At 43.3% G+C, this 23,050-nt stretch overlaps 1 protein-coding gene across 9 annotated transcripts; it reads left to right on the plus strand.

Moving 5' to 3' along the window:
- Positions 1-4,556: 4,556 nt before the first annotated feature.
- TMEM219 (transmembrane protein 219) lies at positions 4,557-21,731 on the plus strand (the record flags this gene model as incomplete). 9 transcript variants are annotated; one of them, XM_079792772.1, is made up of 5 exons in its annotated part: positions 4,557-4,648; positions 12,576-12,777; positions 12,865-13,054; positions 19,851-20,080; positions 21,594-21,731. In XM_079792772.1, the coding sequence occupies exons 2-5, from the start codon at positions 12,613-12,615 to the stop codon at positions 21,729-21,731; spliced, it is 723 nt and encodes a 240-aa protein (XP_079648898.1). In that variant the 5' UTR covers positions 4,557-4,648; positions 12,576-12,612. The 9 variants fall into 9 exon arrangements, with proteins under 9 accessions (XP_079648898.1, XP_079648901.1, XP_079648895.1 ...); XM_079792775.1 differs by having other exon boundaries at positions 4,629-4,648; positions 12,579-12,777; XM_079792769.1 differs by lacking the exon at positions 4,557-4,648 and adding an exon at positions 11,439-11,590 and having other exon boundaries at positions 12,579-12,777.
- Between the last annotated feature and the right edge of the window lie 1,319 nt (positions 21,732-23,050).

A 23,050-nucleotide genomic window follows, 5' to 3' on the forward strand; every position in this document is an offset into this window, starting at 1 on the left:
AGCTGCATTTTCAAATCAAGCACCTAAGCAGTCTGCATGATCAGAAACATGGAGATTTGGTCTTCTGGGGAAGAATGAGGAAAAAAAACTGCCCTTGAGCATTTACAAAAAGGACCTTTAACAGATAATTGACACAACAATAGAACTCCAACTTGTTGATCCTTGATTCGTGTTTTCTAAATAAAAAGACATAGTACATCACTTTCTCCTGAGTACTGAGCTCCCAGTCCACTGGGGTAACCTCAAACTGAGGATTCTTAGCAATTCTCAAGAAGCTTCTGACTGTGAGCAACTTCTGTCCAAGACAATGGAACAAGGTGCTAACTGCACACATGAACAGGTTTTTTGGGAAACAACAGAACAAGATTGATAATTTGGTTCTTCATATTCCTTTCCACATCCTTTGTCCTCCTAGTAATCTTGCCTATTATTGTCTTTAATACCCTCTTAAGCTGATTAAAAGTTTTCTTTTTCTTTTTTTACCAGTCATCTTTTATTAAGTGTTAATTATGATATGAACGGATTCAGAGGTGCTGGGCAAAGGTCATGGTCAGAAATGTGGAGTCTAGCCGAAACCGGTTTGGCTCAGTGGATAGAGCGTCGGTCTGCGGACTGAAAGGTCCCAGGTTCGATTCCGATCAGGGGCATGTACATTGGTTGCGGGCACATCCCCGGTAGGGAGTGTGCAGGAGACAGCTGGTCGATGTTTCTAGCTCTCTATCCCTCTCCCTTCCTCTCTGTAAAAAAAAATCAATAAAATATATTAAAAAAAGAAATGTGGAGTCTACACTGGGCCCTCTTCAGTGGTACTTGCCTCACTAATCATGTTTAACTTCCTTATAAGAAGAGCAGTAGTAAAAAAAAGCATGCAAGCTGCGAGCACCATAGAAACCCAGCAACGCTTCCTTCACATTGACATACTTGTAAATACCGGTAGTAACCTTTGTGAAATGCTCCAGCGATGCATCAACATCCAGCTTGGCAGCTCCCCTATTTTGACATCCATGAGTTTCTTCTTCAATGGCATGACTGACGCCATCTTGGAGGTGGGGGGTCTGCTCTCTGACTACAAGTTTTCTTAATATAATTTTTCCTATTTCATCCTGTTATTTTTTTACTTCCTGTGGTCCTTTTGCTACTTGTGGTAGGGAAAAGGCCCTAGTCCTTATTTCTCACCTCTTAGCTACTGCTCTGAATTTAACTCATTGCTGGATCTGTTGCCACCCCACCTAATCTTGCTGACAAAATGCATTAGCTGCAACACTTCAGAAGGTAAATTTTCGTCTACAAATCCTTTATGGTCTTAAATTTTCCTTATATCATTAGTTCCAACGTTTGGTCTTATAAAAATTGGACCTGAAAAAATGCTTCTGCTGAGATCAAACCGAAGTCATTAGGAGCGGGAGCTCATGTTGGGGCTGTCCTTGCTGCAATGGTCAGTTTATTCTCTTCCAAGACAACTCCAATCTACTTGCAGGAACTATGTAAGTCCACTTAAGAAATTTGTCTACCTCAAGCATCCAAAAATTGGCTTGTGATAAACGAGATTTACACTCCCAACTGTGTAATTCCTACTTCTTATACAGACACCAGGCTTTTACCTGCTTGCTGCACACTCACTTATCCTGCATATTTGGGTAATTGTTAGAGCCTTTCAGGTATTTTAAAATACCACCTCTCCACTGGATCATGCTTTCCTGAGAATGATACCCAGAAGTCTCCAAAATGAGACAAGCACAGGCTATGGCAGGAACGCTCCCAGGAAGGACGACCTACTCTCATCATACACGCTATGTGAGTAGGGATAATTTACCGGAAAAGGGGATTCAAAACTTGTCCCTAATCCCAGCAGACATCATAAATGACACATTTTCTACTCAGATGCCCAACAACCAATTTAAATGTAAATTCATTAACCAAGGGGAAATTGATGCTTTAGCAAGAACTATTTGCTGCTCCTATATAAATACTGCAGGTCGAGTGACTATGCTAAAAGAAAAAGTCACTTGGACCTCTAAAAAAACAAGTTGGCCTTTGGGACATGTCTTCATTTCATTGCCTGCGTTTGGTAATCAAGCCCCTGTCTTCAGGACCTATTATAAGGGTTAATAGCTATTTTGTTTCTGGTAATTTCCTGTGATACAATTGGCTGATGTACTCTGTTCAGAGTCTTAAATGCTACTGTGCAACCATTATCATACTGGATGAGGATTCAATAACTCATCCTGATATAGTAGGCAGTTAGACATGAGCAGAGTAGGAACCACAGGCCAGGTACAGAAGGCCACCCAGGGCGGAAAGCCCGGATGCCTAGCAATGGACAATTGTAAGGTGGGACCTCAACCCCAGGGTGACCTTTCCTCCCCTAGCATATCCCTGGTCATAGGGTTGAGACCCCCTGACCTTTTCATATCACTAGTTATGCAGTTCAGACCTCCTCCTGACCTTTCCACCCCTGGCATGTAGCTAATCATGTAGTAGGCCCTCTCAGAGGAGGATTAAGAGAGTCAGAGAAAAGCCTCATCTGACTCCTATACAAGCTCTTGCGAGACCACTCCCTTAAGCATTAAGCCCTCAGGACAATGAGGTTCTGACCTGCATCAAATTATCTTAGGAACAAAGCCTCGGGTCTATTGGCTACAGAGACAGACTTTTGGTCAAACTAGAGATGACATCCAGGCCTCAGTTGTGTTTCAACTCCAGACCCAGAAAAGCAGCAAGGCCCTGGCTGACATGAGGACCAGCTGCAATGATTAATGTCCTCTGAAAGGACACACCTGGAAAGCTGATGAATATTCTACTGAGATCCACCCTGAGACCTCCAGATCAAAGATCAAGACCAAGGACTCAGCTCGAGTTCTCGCCATGCTCTCTCTCTCTCTCTCTCTCTCTCTCTCTCTCTCTCTCATGCCTTTTCTCCTCCTTTCTTCCCTTTCTTTTGCCTCTGTAACTGGTTTCTTCTACCTCTGTGACTTTCTAAATAAACTTTTGCTTGTATTTGAGTCTTGGCTCTGAATTCTTTCTTAGCCAAACTCAAGGACAGGGGTCTAACATCTGGTGCCAGTTCACCTTTAACAATCCTGCAACAAAAGAAGGAGAGACTAACCTTAGTCTAACTATAGACATTCTCTTGACAATCTCCTGATGAGCAAAATCTTGGCAATGGCGAAGAGCTTCACTAAAGTCCTGAGGTCTGACTCCATCTGCCCTTAGCCAAGAGGAGAGACTGAGAGAGAGAAAGCAGCCCCTGACAGCCCGAAGCTGGCCTGCTGCTGTCATCGAGGCCTTGGTGTTGATGGGAACTGGTATGACACTTGCGGCTGGACTGTTTTTTCTTTTGATGAACACGTTTTTGCAGACCACCAACATCCAGAGACAAGGCTACTCTATGACTGTGAGGGATCAAGATAAAAATATGACCACTCTGTTCTCATGTCTGAACACAGACAAAAGAACATTCTCCCAACAACAGAAATGACCAACTACCCCCATCCTGGTAACTTAAATCACTTCTGCTTCTTTATCAATTGTAGCTTTAGTCTTGCTCCTTCCTTCCCACTTTTAGATAAATATTTCTAAGATATTAAATCATAGAACTCTCCTGACTTCCTCACAACATCAAAACCAGAGCAAAGCCCCTTTTCTTGAATTTTTCCCAGAAACCTAACACAAGCTCAAGTCGTGTAAGAAGCCATTTCTTTATTTAAAACATATTTTTATTGATTTCAGAGAGGAAGGGAGAGAGAGAGAGAAACATCAATGATGAGAGGGAATCATTGATCGGCTGCCTTCTGCACACCCCCCAGTGGGGATTGAGCCCACAACCTGGGCATGTGCTCTGACTGGGAATCAAAACATGACGTCCTGGTTCATAGGTGGATACTCAAACACTGAGCTATGCCGACTGGGCAAGAAGACATTTATAAAATTCTCTTATTGAGATGCCCCCCAGTTTCCCATAATGTGTGGTCACCTTTATTGCAACGAGTCAATAAGCCCAGCTTTGTTCAATTATTGCTGTGTTCTTGGTAGCCTTTTATGGGAGGGCATTAACACTGGAAATTGGATTTTTTTTTTTTTCACTGAAAGATACTGATTTTTTTAAAGTTGACTCCAAACAAGTTTTAAACACTCTGAAATGATATATAACAGGCCCACAGTTTTGATTTGGCCTGAGAGCTGCCAGTGTGCAGCCTTTTGGTCGGATGAGTTCCCTATTCGATGAAAAGGTTACTTCTGTTATGAATGGTTAACTGTTAAGTATCTAAACTGAACCAAGGATTAGAACACATTCTCACATGTATTGTTTTATTTAATGTCCTTTGCTACTTAAGTCATTCGGAACCCTAAACGCTATTCATGCTGTGCCATTCGCCAGGCTGCCTGCTGCATGTTTGTCTGTAAGGTCAAAGTCCTATTGCAGGATGCTGCTGATGTATACCCATTTCCTTCTCACTGTGAGCCTGTAGCCATGGGAACTGTGATAAGTACACAATAACACCTTCAGAAACAAGTCCTCGGGGGTCAAAGTTTATTTTAATGAAGCTGGCCTGATCACAGAGGAGTCTGGGGGACTCTGGCTCCTCAGCACTGTGCTGCCTCTGACTTGAAGCTGGCGCTGGAGGGGCGGTCCGTGGAGCTGTCTCAGGTACCGGGTGTTACTGGGAGCTGGGGCTCGGGCCAGGCAGAGAAAGGCATGGGGAAAAGGCTTCCAGGTCTGCTTCTCCTGAGGAGAAAATAGAAGGGTTTTGTATCCCAGGTCCCGTGGTCTCTGAGAGCTTTGTGAGTTCTGCCAGTGTGTGGACTGAGCCTAGAGTAGTAAGGATTCTAGCATTACCCAGGATGTTGGCTAGGATACCTTTCAGGACCCTCTGGCTCTGGAATCATAGGAGCTAAGGCCCCAATTCTCTGACAGCTGCCTTGGCCTGTGACGATGGGAGGGAAGAGGAAAAGCTTTAGGTTAAGTGATGGCACTTATACCTCACCAATTCACTTCCCTTCCTGCATCCCTGCCATTTCCCACACGACGGCCTTCGCTCAACAAGCCCAGACATCTTTGCCTCTGATGGCCTGAGGTGATCCCTGGGAACCCTTATGCCCACCAAGCCCCTTTCCTCTGCTCTTTGGGCCAAGGTTTCCTTTCTTCCTCCCTCCCTCCCTCCCCTCCCCCTCCCCTGAGAATATTTTTCCCATTGCTTTTCAGAGAGAGTGGAAGGGAGGGTGGAGGGGGGGACAGAAGAGGAGAGAGAGAGAGATATCGATGTGAGAGCGAAATATCATCTGGTTGCCTCTCACACGCACCCCAACCAGGGGTGGAGAGCAAACCGAAACCCAGGTACGTGCCCTTGACCAGGAACCAAACGTGGGACCCTTTGGTGCTCAGACCGACGCTCTCACCATTGAGCCACACCATCCAGGGCAGGCCAAGGTTTCTTCCTCCGTTTCCCTGCATGATGAAACAGTTTCCCTAGGACTGGAGCTATCCCTGACCCTTTGGCATCCCAGACTCCCCTGGCCAATGCGGCCCTTGGAATCTAAACAGTCTTCCTATGCTCATGTCCGGCTGGGCCTTGCTAGAGAAGAAACTGATTCCTCAGAACCCCCATTCCGAATATAGCCTCTATAGGGAATCTCTGACTGCTTCTCATGTTCTCTGTGGATCTTACGTAACAGCCTGAATCAACATGCTTTGGACACAGTCTAGTGGGCCACAGCCACATCCATCAAGGAATTGCTCTGTGGCAAGATCAGGTTCCCATTCCAGGTTTCTAGTCCCGGTCTTGTCCCCTTTCTCACCTGACCATACTCCTGAGTTCCCAGGATGCCTCTCTGACCAAGCCACTCATTTTGAAAGAGGTGGTCAAAAAGATAGATGAGAGAGAAAGAACCAGAGACAGAGAAAGACAGACAGAGAGAAACACAGAGACAGAGAGAAATTGAGGACAGAGGTCCTAAAAAAGATCTGACATTACCCTGGCCCATGTTGCTCGGTGGTTAGAGTATTGGCCCACGCACCAAAGAGTCCAGGGTTCGATTCCTGGTCAAGGGCAACTACCTAGGTTGCAGGTTCCATCCCCTGCTCCATCGGGATGTATGTGGAAGACACCCAGTCGATGTTTCTCCCTCCCTCCCTCCTCTCTCTCTCTCTCTCTTTTTTCCCTCCCTCCCTTCCTCTCCTTCTAAAAAAAAAAAAATCAATAAACGTATCCTCAGTTGAGGAATAAAAAAATTAATAAAGTAACCTATCTCTTATTCCCTACATCTTCATATTCATTTCCTCCATATTCAATGCAAAATTATTTGTCTACATTTCTCATTACAATGGAAGCTCTATGAGGTATGGAACATTAACTAACGCATTCTCCATTATACTCCCAGCATCCAAGCGCACAGAGCTGCTCTGTGAATATTTGTTGAATGAATACAGGTGGAAAGGGAGAGAAGGATGATTGAGGAAGCACTGAGGAGATAAGAGGGGGTCTGAAGCACAGTGAAAGAATTGGCCGTGAGCTGGAGGAGGGACATGTCTTCCTCTGTCAACAGAGGCAAGGAGGAAAGTTTGGATGTATGTGCATGAAATGTGTCCGTGAGGTGCAGGGTGTGTGGCAAGGGCAGGAAGTTAAAGGATTTCATGGGTGACGGACTCTTTCTGGTGAGGTCATCTGCTGACAGTTCAGATGGAAGTGTCAGAGGTTGGGTAAAGGATTTGAGGAGAATGGCAGAGACTTAGAACAGTTGCTGAGGGGAATGGGAGAAGAAACTCGCCGACATTTCGACACTACCACGTGCCAGGTACCTTGCTGAGTGTTGAGGTTATAGAGATGAGGAGGATGTGACACAGTCTTTGCCTTTCAGGAATTCACAATCCAAAGAAGAGAGACTTTCTACAAGAAAGTTAAAATGCAGGGTGCTCTGTACTGAAATGGATGGAGTGTTGCAAAGACATGATGGGGGAGGAGGTTCAATTCTGAGAGTGGGGGAAAACATAAGAGGCTGTGACCTTTGAGGTTGGTCTTGAAGAAAGACAAAGTGTGTACAGGTAGAAGTCAGTAAGTGTGTCTCACAAAGAGGAGAGTACTACCTAAAAATATGGTGGTGTTGCCCAGCTGGCGGGCTTCAGTGGTCGACCTATGAACCAGGAGGTCACATGCCCGGGTTGTGGGCTCAATCCCCAAAAGGGGGGGGGGGTGCCAGAGCCAGCCAATCAATGATTCTCTCTCATCATTGATGTTTCTCTCCCTCTCTCTCTCCCTCCCTCCCTCCCTTCCTTCTTCTCTGAAATCAATAAAAAATATATTTAACCCCCTATTGTAAATATATATATATATATATATATATATATATATATATATATATATATATTTTTTTTTTTTTAATAAAATATGGTGCTGTGGAATAGCTAGAATTGAAAGACATTTATGTGGCTGGAGTGAAAAATGATGCTGGAAAGGAGGATTGAGGCTAGGTTGTAAGGCTCTAATATGTACCAGAAATTAGGACTTTCTCCCAAAGTTAACAGAAGTCTTTAGTAGAGCAGCAGAATCTTGAGAGCAGTCTTTTAGGAGGCTACCTCAGGAGGCAACGTGGATGATGAGCTGAAGGGAAGAGAAACTGGAGTCAGTGAGAAGGGTTAGGAGACAGCTGCAATCGCCCTGGTGAGAGATGAGAGCCTGAGGTCATCGGAAGCGGCAGGCATGGAGAGGAGAGAAAGGCTTTCAAAGACAGTGTTGATGTTGGATGGGATGTGGCAGGGAAGGGAGAGGGTGGAGCCAAGGCTGACTAAGGGTTCTTGCTTGGGAGACTGGTTGGATGGTGATACTGTTACCTGAGGTGAAGATACTTTAACAGGAGTATATATTAAGGAAAAGTAATAAACTCATTTTTAAAAATTATGGTAAAAATAAATAAATAAAAATTGTGGTAAATTACACATAACATATAATTTACCATTTTAACCATTTAAAATAGTATAATTTAATGGCATTAGGTACATTTAGAATGTTGTGCAATCATCACCTCTATCTATTTCCATTATATACAAATCCTCACCTGAGGATATGCTTACTGATTTTGGAGAGGGTGGGGGGAGGAGGAGGAGGAGAGAGAGAGAGAAATTAGTCATCTTCCGCATGTGCCCCAACCAGGAATTAAACCCACAACCTAGGTATGTGCCCTGACCAGGACTGGAATCTATGGGGCACATGCAGGAGGTAACCAATCGATGTGTCTCTCTCACATCGATGTTCTCTCTCTAAAAAACTCAATGGTAACAATATCCTTGGGTGAGAATTAACCCAAAAAAAATCTATTTTTCAGTTATAGTTGGCATACAATATTATTAGTTGCAGGCCTATAACATAGTGATTAAACATTTATATACCTAATATCTAACTATTATTAAAGAACTGTTTTTTCCTCTCTTCAACTTTTTTTCTATTTTTGCTTCATATATTTTGGGGCTCTATCGTTAGGTAGGTATAATGCTTATAATTTTAATATTTTCATGATGAATTGACCCTTTCATCAACATATAATTCCTTCTTTGTCTCTTGGAACAATTTTTGACTCAAAGTTTATTTTGTCTGTTATTAGCATAACCACCCCTCTTCTCTTTTGGTTACTATTTGCATGGAATATCTTTTTTTCTATCCTTTTAGTTTCAACCTCTCTGTGCCTTTGGATCTAAAATGAATCTCTTGTGAACAGCATATAGATGTTTCCTTTTTCAAATCCATTTCACCACACTCTGCCTTTTAATTGGAAAGTTTAATCCATTTACATTTGAAGTAATTACTGATACGAAAGGACTTACTTCTGCTATTTGTTTTTGTTTTTTTCCATCTGTCATATCCTCATTCCTCCATTATTATGTTTTTTGTGTTTGTTTGTTTTTTAATATATTTTATTGATTTTCCACAGAGAGGAAGGGAGAGGGATAGAGAGTTAGAAACATCGATGAGAGAGAAACATCAATCAGCTGCCTCCTTCATACCTCTTACTAGGGATGTGCCCACAACCAAGGTACATGCTCTTGACTGGAATCGAACCTGGGACCCTTGAGTCCATAGGCTGATGCTCTATCCACTAAGCCAAACCGGTTAGGGCTATTTTTAATGTTTATTTGATTTTTTTAGAAATGTACCATTAAAAAATATTTTGTTAATCATCACCTGAGGATATTGTTTCATTAATTTTTAGAGAGTGGAGGGGGAGAAACAGAGAGAGAGAGAGAAACATTAATGTGAGAGAGACACATCTATTGGTTGCCTCCCACACAGAGGATTGAACCTGCAACTGAGGTATGTGCCCTGGATCAGAATCGAACCTGGACCTTCAGTCCATGGGCCAACGCTCTATCCACTGAGCCAAACTGGCTAGGGCAATAATGTACCATTTGGTTTCCTTTTCATTTTTCTGCATATTTTATCATTATTTTCTGATTGGTTACCTTCAGAATTATAATTATCACCTCAAAATAATAACAATCTACTTTTAATTAACACCAACTTGGCTTCAGTACTATACAAAAACTCTGTTCCTATACAGCACTGTCCCTCCCCTTTTATATTGTTATTGTCACAAATTATATCTTTATACATTGTGTGTTGATTAAGATAGATCTATGATTATTTTTTATGCATTTGTCTTTTAAATCCTATAGAAAAAAGAAGAGTTACAAAATCTAAAATACAATACTGACTTTTATATTTTACCTATGTAGTTACCTTTATAAGTATTCTTCATTTCTTCATAAATTTCAAGTAAAAGTGCCCCTTTACTTAAGCCTGAAGGACTCCCTTTAGCATTTCTTGTAGGGCAAGTCTACTGGTAATAAACTCTCTCAGCTTTTGTTTATGTGAGATTCTCAATTTCTCCTTTATTATTGGACAATTTTGCGAGATATAGAATTCTTGGTTGACAGAGTTTTCTTTCTGCACTTAAGTATGTTATCCCACTGACTTCTGACCACCGTGACTTCTGATGAAATATTGGCATTTTTCTTATTTAAAAATCCCTTGTACATTACAAGTTACTTATCTTTTGCTGCTTTCCAGGTTTTCTGTTCAGTTTTGGGTTCTGACAGTTTGTTTATAATGTGTCAGTGTGGGTCTCTTTGAATTTATCCTACTTGGAGTTTATACTATTTGAAGTTTGTTGAGCTTCTTGTAATGTACCTTTATTCCTTTTTTTTAAAATTGATTCAGAGAGGAAGGGAGAGGAAGAGAGAGAAGAACATCAAAGATGAGAGAGAATCATCAATTGGCTGTTGTGCCCTTTGATGCACAGAAGTTTTAAATTTTGATGTAGTGCAATTTATCTATTTTATCCTTTTGTTGCCTGTGTTTTCGGTGTCATATCCAAGAAATCATTGCCAGATCCAATGTCATAAAGGTTTCCCCCTACGTTTTCTTCTAAAAGTTTGATAGTTGCAGCTCTTACATTTAGTTCTTGCATGAATTTTGAATTAACTTTTGTATATGTTGTAAAGGTAAGGGTTAAACTTCATTCTTTTGCACACGGATATGCAGTTTTCCCAACACCATTTGTTGAATAAGACTATTTTTCCCCCCACAGAATGGCACCCTTGTCAAATGTCACTTGACCGTATATGAGAGGACTTTGTGCCATAAACTTGTGGAGGTGGTGGAACAGACATGGCAAGGTCTCTGCCTTAAGGAAGCCTCAGGAGAGCTGAAGACTCCGATTCTGTTAGAATATTTGTCCAGTGCTGGTTCTGTGCTCAGTGAACTCTGGGCTCCTGTTTCCCCACACTGTGTCTCAGCTCCCCACCCAACCACCTAGGTGTGCAGAAAGATCCTCCTGACGAGGGTAAACTCAGTCCCCAGAAGGGCCTGGTTTGTGCAGCGGCAAACAGTCAGGGTTTGAATACAGGTTCCCGGCTCTCTGCGCCCTGTTATTTCACGTAAGACGGACCTCGGCAGTTCTTAACTCTAAACTGTGGGCAGAGCTGAGATGAGATGGTATCTATGGCAGCTTGTAGGACCCCATACATGAAGGGGTCACTAAAAGCCAGGGCCGACCATCCCAGAAAAAAATAAAAATAAAAAAAAGAAAATAAAAATAAAAGCCAGGGCCGACCAGACGTGAAGAGGGCAAATATAACTATTAGGCTGCAGAGAAGGGACCTCGCCCGCCCGCAAGGCCAGCGTCCTGGGCCGGCCCCACCCCGGGGCGGACCCGAGTCCTCCCCGGAGCCTGGGCGTGGCTGGGCTGTGCCACTGGCGCGGGAGGGAGCCGGGCGGCGGGAAAACGCAGGCGACCGGAACCGCGATGGAGCGCCCTCACGGCCTCCGCGGAGGGGGGTTCACCGTCCTAGCAATGCCTTCAGGCCTCGTTCCCCGGCCGCCTTCCTGTCGCTCACCTCCCGCGGGGTTATTTCCTCCCCTCCGCCCCTTCATTGCATTTCCTCTTGGTACATCCCTACCCGGATTTGAGGCGAGGCGGCTGCCCGCGCGGGCTCTGCGCATGCGAATCCCCGCCGCGGGGGCTGGGGGGAGCGCGGACCCCGCCCTTTCACGGCTCCACGCGTGACGTCGCGGGGGGCCCGGGCCTCCGCCGGCTCGGAGCGGTGAGAGCGGGCGGCGGGCGACCCGGCGCTGCTAGACCCGGAAGGGGTGCGCGTGTAGAGTTCCTGCAGGGGCGCTGGGGAAGGGGAGGCCCGGGGCACCGCCAGCCCCGACCCGCAGGCTCTGCCCTCTCCCTTCCCGCTTCCCCCCTTTCCCAGCGAGCCGGGGGGAGGCCGGGCAGGGGCTGAGCACCGACACCGGCGTTTTCCTGGCGCGCCCCTCCCGCCCACAGCCCCTTTGCAGATGCTCCTGTGCACCGGGCGGTCGCTTCTCGCCTGGGAAGGAGCACTCCGCTTGGAAGCGGGAGTCGGGCTTCCGACCTTGGCCCTGCCGTTCCTATGTGAAAGTCCACAAGCTCCAGGTTCTGCCTTGCCTCACCTTTTCCGAAGATAAATAGGACACAGACAAAATAGGAAAGAAATGGACATTTGTTGAGTTCCTGCATGGCCAAGTATTACGCAGACCGCTTTATCTGCCACGTTTAGTCCTGGTGGTTACATGGGTCAGAACTCCCGTTTCACATATTCTTAAACTCCCCAAGTTAGGCTGATTTTTCTCACACAGCCACGGAAGGGCAGAGGAGGATTCAAGCTGAGCAGTTTAACTTCAAAGTGGGTTTCTTTTCGTCAGACACTTCCTTTGGGCTATTGGCTGTTCTGCAGCCAAACCCTAGGCCCCGAGCAGCTGTTTCCTGAGTTTCCACTTTGAAGAATTCTCCTTCTCGGGTTCCCTTTTCCAGCACAGTATGCTCTCCACTTCCGCCCTGATTATTTCAGAAATGGAAATGCAGCAGACATTTGTTGAGTGGTGCAGGGAGGGTGGACACTTGGAGTCAGTAGCCTTGGATTGTTGTCCTGGCTCTGCCTCTGTCTGTGGTCGCGGGCACGGCCCTTGCCTTCTTGGTGCTTTAGCTTCCCTTTGAGTAAAAATGGGTAAGTGCCTTCTGACTGGCAGGCTCTTGTCCAGTGCTCCCTTCCTGTCCTCCAGCAGGTTTTCCGTGGAGGCCCAGACCCCTCTGCTCCCCATGGGCAGCTGTCAGGCAGGGCACAACCTGCATCTCTGTCTGGCCCACCACCCGCCTCTGGTCTGTGCCACTTTGATCCTGCTGCTTCTTGGCCTTTCTGGCCTGGGCCTTGGTGGCTTCCTCCTCACTCACAGGACTGGTCTGCGCAGCCCTGACATCCCTCAGGTGAGTACCCTCCTGCTCATCTGCCCCGCGTAGGCCTGCTCTTGCTGCCAACCTCTCACCTTTCCCCCACCTTCCTTTCGCACACAGGACTGGGTCTCCTTCTTGAGGTCTTTTGGCCAGCTGACCCTGTGCCCTACGACTGCGACAGTCACAAGGACGTGGCATGGGTCCCACGTTGTGGGCTTGCTGACCACCTTGAACTTCGGAGATGGTCCAGACAGGAACAAGACCCAGACATTTCAAGCCACGGTTCGGGGTAGTCAGATGGGATTGAAAGGTGAGATGGAGGACTGTGGGGTTGGACATCAGAACACTCAGGGTGGGGCCTGCCTCTGACCTCACCAACCCGGTGACCTTCGGCACATCCCTCAGTCACTTCTACTGTAGTAAGGACTAGGTACTTGCAGTGAAAACGATGCCCACTGTGTAGGTTCTCTATAAATGTTCTCTCTCTCCTCTTCTAGCTCTGGGATTCTTTGATTCTATCCTTGGAGGTGTGATGAGATGGGCTCGATTTGGCCTAATGTTCTTTGTCATCCCTCTTCATTCCTCCAGCCTTCTCATAGAGGCAGCTTTTTCCTCAGGGAACTCTAAGAAGCATGTTCTGTTCAGTTAAACTAATGTCTTTAGTGCCTGCTATGTGTGTAACACAGCTCTATGTGCTGTGGAGGATACAGGAAAAAATTAGACATCATCCAGAGCACTTAAAGTCTTCTGGGAAAATAATGAGTGAGAGTGAGTCGGTGGGTTCCATTCATTCCTGTGTGAGATTTGGCCTCAGGTTCCTTATCTAAAAAATTGGGAGATGGCCCGACTGGTGTGGCTCAGTGGTTGAGTGTCGACCTATGAGCCAGGAGGTCACAGTTCATCACACCACACAGTTCAATTCCCCATCTGGGTCAGGGCACATGCCCAGGTTGCCGGCTTGATCCCTAGTAGGGGGTATGCAGGAGGCAGCCGATCAATGATTCTCTCTCATCCTTGACGTTTCTGTTTCTCTTTCCCTTCCTCTCTGAAATCAATAAAAATATATTAGGAAATAAATAAATAAAATAGAAAATTGGTCGATGTGTTTCTCTCACATCGATATTTCTCTCTGTCTTTCCCTCTTCCACTCTCTCTAAAAATCAAAGGGGGGAAAAATATCCTCGGGTGAGGATTAAAATAAACAAATAAATAAATAAATAATTGGGAGTGACTTCTGAGGTCCTTTTCAACACTGTCATTCTAAGATTCTCCTATGAATAACATATGTTATTCATATGTTATTCATAGGAGAATCTTATGAATATATGTGTGTATATATGTGGGGTAGGTCTTTGTATGTCTCCGTATACATCTGTGTGATCAAAGAGCAAGAATAAAGGAATGTATCTGACACATAATAGTATTATTGAGAAATGATGCACATGCCATAAAATTCATTTCAAATGTTCAATTAAATGATTTTTCACATATTCACAAAAGTGTGCAGCCATCATCACAATTTTAGAACATTTTCATTACCAGATAAACTTTGTACCCATTAGCAGTCATTCTCCTAACCTCCCAACTCTCGGCAACCACTAATCTACTTACTGTCTCTGTAGATTTGCTTATTCTGGACATTTCATATAATAATGGTCTTTTGTGACTGGCTTCTTTCACTTAGCATTATGTTGTAGTATATATCAGTACTTATTTCGCTTAACAGTATTCACTGTATGACTATTACACATTTTATTTGTGCATTCATCATTTAATTGACATTTGGGTTGTTTCCACTTTTTGACTGTTATGAATAATGCTGCTGTGACAGCCGTGTGCAAGTTTCTGTGTGATCATATATTTTTATTTCTCTTGGGTATATAATCAGGAGTGGAATGGCTGGGTCGTATGGTAACTCTGTTTAATCTTTTGAGGAACTGCCAGAGTATTTTCAAAGTGGCTCTGCCATTTTATACTCCATCAGCAGAGTATGATGGTTCCATTTCTCCACATCTTTTCCAACACTTGCTATTATCTTTCTTTTTTATTATAGCTCTCCTAATCAATGTATAATAGTGTCTCACTGTAATTCTGATTTGCATTTTCCTGGTGGCTAATGATATTGAGAATTTTTTCATGTGTTTATTGGCCATTGGCATATTTTTGGAGAAATATATATTCAGAGGCTGTGCTCATTTTTAAAATTGGGTAATTTGTCTTTTAATTTAGTTGTAAGCATTCTTTATATTTTCTAGATACAAGTCTCTTATCTGATGTGTGATTTGCAAATATTTTCTCCCATTCTCTGTTTTCTTTTCACTTTGTTGATGGTATTCTTTGAAGCACAAACATTTTTGACTTAGATGAATTCCAGCTTATCTTTTTTTTTTTCTATTGTTGCTTGTGGTAGTAGCATATCTAAGAAGAATTTGCTTAACCCAAGTTCCCTAAGATTTACTTCTATTTTTTTCTTCTAAGAATTTTATAGTTTTAGCTTTTATATTTATATCTACGATCCTTTTTAAAAATTGTTATTTTTCCTTTTTTTGTTTTTTTTTGTTTTTTGGATCCTTTATTTTTTTAAATTCTCACCTGAGGATATGCTCATTGATCCTAGGGAGAGGGGAAGGGAGAGAGAGAAACATCAATGTGAGAGAGAACATCAACCAGTTGCCCTCCGAACATGCCCCAATGGGGGATTAAACCCAGGTATGTGCCCTGACTGGGAATCAAACCCACAACCTTTTGGTATATAGGACGACACTCCAACCAGTTGAACTACACCAGTCAGTGTTCTATGATCCACTTAGAGTTAATTTTTGTGTATGGTGTAAGGATGGGTCCAATTTCATTCTTTTGCAGGTGGTCTCATCATGTTTTGTTGAAAAGACTATTATTTCCCTATTGAGTAGTCGTGGTACCCTTCCTTGACCATATGCCCTGGCCAGGTGGCTCAGTTGGTTGGAGCATTCTTCTGTACACGAAAGGGTTGCAGGATTGATTCCAGGTCAAAACACATACATAGGTTATGGGTTCAATCCTGGTCAGGGTGCATACAGGAGGCGACCAATCGATGTTTCTCTCTCTCTCCCTTCCTCTCTCTAAAAATCAATAAAAACAACTTCTTGGGTGAGGATTAAAAAAAAAATCAGTTGACCATAGATGTATGAATTTATTTCTGGACTCTCAGTTCTATTCCATGATCTATATGTCTATCCTTATGTTAGTACCACACTGTTTTGATCATTATAGCTTTGTAGTAAGTTTTGAAATCAGAAAATATGAGTCCTCCAACTTTGTTCTTTTTAAAGATTGTTTTGGCTATTCTGGGTCCTTTGAATTTCCATATGAAATTTTGGATCAGCTTGTCAATTTTTGTTTCTGCAAAGAAGCCTATTTAAAAAAAAATAATGGCTAGAAACAAAGTAATAATATTAAAGATTACTTTGGACAAATTCTAAAATGAATACCTACTGGAAATCAATAAAAACATTTAATGAATGAATAAATAAGTAAATAAATAAATAAGTAAAATGAACACTTACTATGTACCAAGCATGGGAAATACAGAGATTTGTAAGACATGGACCCTCGTTTCAAGTTGTTCACCATCTAGCAAGGATACAGATGTGAACATCTATATATATAAAAGCCTAATATGCTAAGTGTCTGACCATTCGACCCTTCGACTGGTCACTATGATACGCACTGACCACCAGGGGGCAGACGCTCCGACCAGTAGATTAGCTTGCTGCTGGAGTCCGGCCTATCGGGACTGGGTGAGATGGGCCAGACACGCCCTGGAGCCCTCCTACGGTCCCTCCTTGACCTCTAAAATATTTCTTCTAATTAATTTCCTTTCAATGTGTACAAATCCATGCACCGGGCCTCTAGTAAATAAATAACTTTCAATGTGTGAAGTAGAACACAAGGTACAGTGGGAATACTCAGAAGTCGATATCAAGCCTGGATGGTGAAGACAGGCTTTTCCAAGGATACAGTGCCTGAGCTGAGGTTTGTGGCAGGCCTATAAGGATGTCCTTCCAGCCAGAGGAAAGAGCATATGCAGAGACATACAGTTGGGGACCATGATGGCATGTTCAGAAGCTTCCAAGGGTTCAGTTTGGCTGGTACAGGGGAAGGATTACTGAGTGTGTGGCAGGTAATGAGCCTGAAGAAGCATTCAGAATCCCATGGAGGGGCTCATGTGCCAAGCCAAGGCAGTTCGTCTTTAGTACATTGGGCAAACTCAAAGATTTTAATCAGGAAAATGAGATTTTGTTTTTGTGTTGTTCTTTTAAAAAGATAACACTTTTTGGCTGACTGCCAGGAAGGAATGTGTCCAGATTCAGGAAGACCAGTTGGGAGGTGATTGCAATAAAAAGATGATGAGAAAAACTGAGCTAAGACAGTGCTGTGAAAGAAGGGGACTGATTTGAGAGAAATGTTAGAAGTGTGAGATTGACAGGACTGGGTGACTGATTTGATCTGGGGAACACAGAAGAAAGGGGAGTTCCCTTATAGAATTTTACATGTACATTTCTCAATTGTAATTACGATGTATATACTGGTTTGTATTTCTCTTTTTTCACTTATGACATTGTGTTTTTTGTATTAGTGCAAAAAACAAAAGCATTATTTTAATGGTGTAAAGTGATTCATTTAGTGGTAAGGCCATCATTTGTTAATGCTTTCCCTATTGTTAAACATCTCTGTTGTTTCCTATTTTTTGGCATTTTAAAAATGAAATCACAATAAATATTTGGTATGTATTTTTCTTTTGAATCTGTCCTTAGGAATAATTTCTACAAGTGGTATTACTGAGTCAAAGAATATGGACCCTCCTCCCTTTTTTACCTTGAATACTCTCTTCAATAGAAGTATACAAAGCAGATGTAAAAGTCATCCTAACTCCCCTGTAAAGTTAACAGTTTGGTAGGCATCTTCTTAGTCCCTCCCTGTACCATTTAAAATTGTGACAGATACAGCCAAATTGTCTCCTAAAAGATGTCACAAATTGAGAGTGGCCATTTTTCCAAATCTTCAATAACTCTTATCACTCTTTTTCATTTTTACCAATTTTTAAAAATATATATTTTATTGATTTTTTACAGAGAAGAAGGGAGAGGGATAGAGAGTTAGAAAATTCCATGAGAGAGAAACATCGATCAGCTGCCTCCTGCACACCTCCTACTGAGAATGTGCCCGCAACCAAGGTACATGCCCTTGACTGGAATCAAACCCGGGACCTTTCAGTCCACAGGCTGACGCTCTATCCACTGAGCCAAACCGGTTAGGGCATCCTTTTTACCAATTTAATGGGCAAAGAAATTACTTGTTTTAATTTACTTTGTCCTGATTACTAGTGAGGTTGCACATCTTCTTACAAGTTTATTTACCATTTTCATGTTTTCTCTGAACTTCCTATTTACTTTCTTTGCTTATTTTTCGTTGTCTTTATCTTCTTGATTTTTAGGTCTTTACGTATTCTGGATAGTAAACCTTTTGCCAATTAAATCTATTATAGGTATTTTTAACCAGTCTGTTTCTTGTGTGTGTTTTTTAAAAAATATTTTTATTGATTTCAGAGAGGAAGAGAGAGGGAGGGAGAGAGAGATAGAAACATCAATGAGAGAGAATCGTTGACTGGCTGCCTCCTGCACACCCCCTACAGGGGATGGAGCTCACAACCTGGGCATATGCCCTTGACTGGAATTGAACCTGGCCCGGGACACTTCAGTCTGCAGGCTGATGCTCTATCCACTGAGCCAAACCAGCTAGGGCTCGTGTGTGTGTGTGTGTAATATGGAACACTTCACAAATTTGTGTGTCATCCTTACCCAGGGGCCATGCTAATCTTCTCTGTATCGTTCCAATTTTAGTATATATGCTGCCAAGTGAGTACTCTTGTGTTTTTTTAAAAACTTATCATTCATTATATAGAAGTCTTCAATTTGTTATGAGGTTAAGTTTATTGCTTTTGTTTTTTACTCAGGCTTTTAGATTTTGTGACATTTTTAGCAAGGGTTTCCCAACTTTAATATATATATATATTTTTTATTGATTTTTTACAGAAAGGAAGGGAGAGGGATAGAGAGCTAGAAACGTCGATGAGAGAGAAACATCGACCAGCTGCCTCCTGCACACCCCCTACTGGGGATGGGCCGCAACCAAGGTACATGCCCTTGACCGGAATCGAACCTGGGACCTTCCAGTCCGCAGGCCGACGCTCTATCCACTGAGCCAAACCGGTTTTGGCGGTTTCCCAACTTTAAAATTAGAAAATATTCTTCCATATTTTCTTTTAATACTTACTTAGGTTTTTGTTTTGTTTTAATTAGTTTGTTTGTATAGGTATTTAATATATCTGGACTTAATTTTATAGTGTGAGATAAGAGTCTAACCTTTTTACAAATGGAATTGTCCCAAGGCCATTGACTGAATAGGCTATTTCCCCACTAATTTGAAATGGGATGTGAACCTTTTCTGTTGTGTTGTTAGTCTTTACCTGAGAATATTTTTTCCAATGATTTTTACAACGATTGGAATTGGGGGGGAGGGGCGGGGAGAAACATCAATGTGAGAGAGACACATGGATTGGTTGCCTCCTGCACCTACCCCAACCGGGCCGGGGAATCGAACCTGCAGCCCAAGTATGTACCCTTGACTGGGAATCGATCCCATGACTCTTGTATGTGGTATGACGCTCTAAACACTGAGAAACACAAGCCAGGGCCAGATGTAAACCTTTTAATGGATTTTCATACCTAGTGGAAAATTGCTTTCTTAAAAAAGGATGAACTAGTTTATACAAACTGACATTGACAATGTGTATCTATCCCAGGTTCACTGCAGCCTTGTAAATATTGATGTGTTTGTTTTGTTGGTTATAAGCTAATTTCAGTTAAGTTTTGTTTATATTAGTACCTAGTTATTTTCATTTTTAAATGATGTAAATGATGGTGTATAGAGTACTTTATTGTATAGAACCAGTGCTAAAACACCTGGAACTGTAGGAAGCCTTTGAAATGAACAGAAGTCTGAAAAGGGATGGTTCCCACCTGACCCTTCATTTTCTTCCATCTCCTCTCCCATGCTTCTCATAGGATCTTCTGCAGGAGAGCTGGTCCTCATTACAGCCAGGGTGACCACGGAAAGGACCCCAGGAATCTGCCTGTATTTTAGTGCTGTCCCAGGACTCCTGCCCTCCAGCCAGCCGCCCATATCCTGCTCAGAGGAAGGAGTGGGAAATGCCACCCTGAGCCCTAGGGTGGCTGAGGACTGTGTCGGGGTCTGGAGCCAGGAAGGCCTTGTGCTCACCAAACTGCTCACCTCGGTAAGAGCTTCAGGTTGTCAGGGTTTCATAGACTTCCATGCCGCGCGCTGTTATCTTGAAGGCATTTTTTTTTTAGAGAGAGGAAGGGTGAGAGAGAGAGACACACACATGTCCATGTGAGAGAGATACATCGATTGGTTGCCTCCTCTATGGGTCCCAATCAGGATCAAACTTGAACCTGCGATCTTCTGGTGCAAGGGAGGATGCTCCAACTAACTGAGCCACACCAGCCAGGGCTTGAAAGCGATTTTACCTAGTAGATAAAACATAGGCTTTGTAATACTGACTGGGAGGCTGTGCCCTTGAACAAGCACCCAAGTCTCTCTGAGCCTCAGCTTCCTCATCTGTAAGATGGAAAGCATGATGCCGTCGCCTAATTCCAACAAATAAATGAGAATGAATGTAAAGTACTTAGTACAATGTCTGGTACATAATAGAAATTTGATAAATGACAGCTATTACTATTAACTATGTCTTTAAATAACAATAAAACATGACCTCTACCTCAGAGGAATACAGAAACTGGACAAGAGGCAGAATAAACTAATTGTTAGCATAGAGAGATGAGCAAAGTATTATTCAAACAGAATAAGGAGCAATTGACTCTAACTTGAACATTTTTAGAGAGTGTTAAGAAAGGGAATTGCGTACACTAGTTTATAACATACAGAGTGCCTTCGGATTCATTATCTCATTTAAAATATCCTTTTGAGGTAGCTGTTGTCCCATTTTACAGATGAGGAAACAGGTTCAGGGAGAGGGAATGAATTGCCCAAGGCCACACAACTACTTAAGCAGCAGATGCAGGATTTCAACCTAGGCTTTCCGACTCTAAGTCCCAGGCTTGTTCTGCCCTGTCAGAGTGATTGATCCCTGAAGAATGAGGAATATTTGGGCAGATAATGCACTAGAGGGGGGTTCAAGAAAAATACATTCCAGGCGTAAGGGACCAGCATGAGCACAGGCCTAAAGATTGAAAAGTGACGAGGGACTGAGGAATGACTTGGGGGAAGAGGCAGGGGAGATGCAGGAGCCTGACCATGAGGCACTGCAATGCCAGGCTAAGATGCTATGACCTGACACTGCAGGCCATGGGGCCACTGGTGCTGGATGGAAGAGACTGGCCGAGTGGAGGAGAGAGAACAGTGAGGAGGCTGCTGCATACTCTTCCCTCACATTTACAAACACCCTGGTGAGGAGCATCACCTGGGAGCTTGGAATCAGAGATCTTGGTTTCCAGACCTGGCCCTGCTTGCATGTTTTTAAAATGTGGATAATAGCGAAATCTCATAGAGTCATTATTAGGGGGTTCAGTGTTGGGCAAGAAAGCAGTTTGTAGACCATGGAGACAACTAGCTTGTATAGAAATAAATTTCCCTTTTAGTTGCTCCCTGGATGTGGAGAGCCCTTTCCTCCATGGAGGCTTCTCTCCATAGCCTTGGGCTGGGGGTAAGATTCTCTATCTTCCCTCTGTCTCATTCATTTCTCCTTCCCTCCCTGTGCCCACCCCTAGGAGGAGCTGGCTCTGTGTGGCTCCAGGCTGCTTGTTTTGGGCTCCTTCCTGCTTCTCTTCTGTGGCCTTCTTTGCTTTTTTACTGCTGTGTGTTTCCACCCTCGTCGGGAGTCCTACTGGTCTAGAACCCGGCTCTGAGAGCACCAGTCTGGTTCCTGTCTTGTTCTCAGGTAAGGTTCTTTGCCCCAGTCCTGTGAGACTAGGGGATGGGGTGGGAGTGGGAATTGTAACTGAGACAGAGTCATTCCTAAACAATATGATTTGGTTTTACTTATTTTTGAACTTTATATAGATGGAATCATACATATTCTTTTGTGACTTCTTTCCATTAACAGTTCGATATTAAGATTTACCCATAGATCTGGTTCACATCCAAGAAGCTTTTTGGTAACAATGGTGAATTAAGGGGGTTCAGATTTGATGATGTGTCCTGGATACGAATAATGTTAGTCTTGATTTTGTGCTGAAATTCTGATATCCAGTTTTATGACTCAAATTTTGTACAAGTCATCTTGAACAGCTCAAAGAATTGATTGATGATGTCTGTTACTAGGCACATACCATGTGCCCATGCACTTTCTCTTTTCCATTAGCCATCATTGCCTTTAGAGAAAGTTGATTCTGCTAACAGAAACTTTCGAGGGACACAGCCTCACAAAAGTAGCAGTGAATGGGAAACATATTGGCTAACATGTTAGTTTATTAGTTTGTGTATCAGCTCATTGAGGAAAAAAAAATATTTCCGTAAAATATTCTCACCCTGTTAGGTGGTTCTCATACAATTTGAGAGTCATATATTCTGCATCCAGTTCTTAAACTGTTCTCAGCTTCAGCTGGCTGCTGTGCCTTAGGACATAACCGTGGGAATAGTAGAAACAGCGTAAGCCCAGGGAAGGGCCAGAGGAACTGAACATTCCAGCTCAACTTTGCTTACTTTGCTTACGGCTGTGCCTGACTGCTTCAGCCACCTACTTGAGACAGGAATGAGGCACCCGCGATGCCAGGCTAAGACGCTCTGACTTGACACTTGCAGGCCCTGGGGCCACTGGTGCTTGTACCTATCTCTAGTTGTCACTTCCTCAGTTCTTTCCTCAGTTTCTGTGGCAATTCCAGAGCTTCCCCCAAGGGCTCTCTCACCTGCTCTGTTTTTTTATTTTCTTTCTCTCCAGGTGTGAATCAACTTCTTGGGCCTTGGTTCTGAGTTGGAAGAGATATTACAGAAAGTGGAGAGCAAAAATGTGGGGGGAAATAAAAGGATTTTTTTAAATTTATTTTTTTGCTCCATGCTGCCCAGTGTGTTTATTGGGAATTAGATGAGGTGGGAATTTTAAGAGTGGGGTGGTTTGGGAGGTTTAGGGGGGTTTTCCTTGTTGACATTAGTTTAGGATACAGGTTGTCATGGGGCCTGGGTTACTGCAGCTATTCCCAGGGTTGTACCTTGGCTTTGGAAAACACCT

The sequence above is a fragment of the Cnephaeus nilssonii genome (assembly GCF_951640355.1).
Source record: "Cnephaeus nilssonii genome assembly, chromosome: 2".
In the NCBI taxonomy this organism is placed as follows: domain Eukaryota; kingdom Metazoa; phylum Chordata; class Mammalia; order Chiroptera; family Vespertilionidae; genus Cnephaeus; species Cnephaeus nilssonii.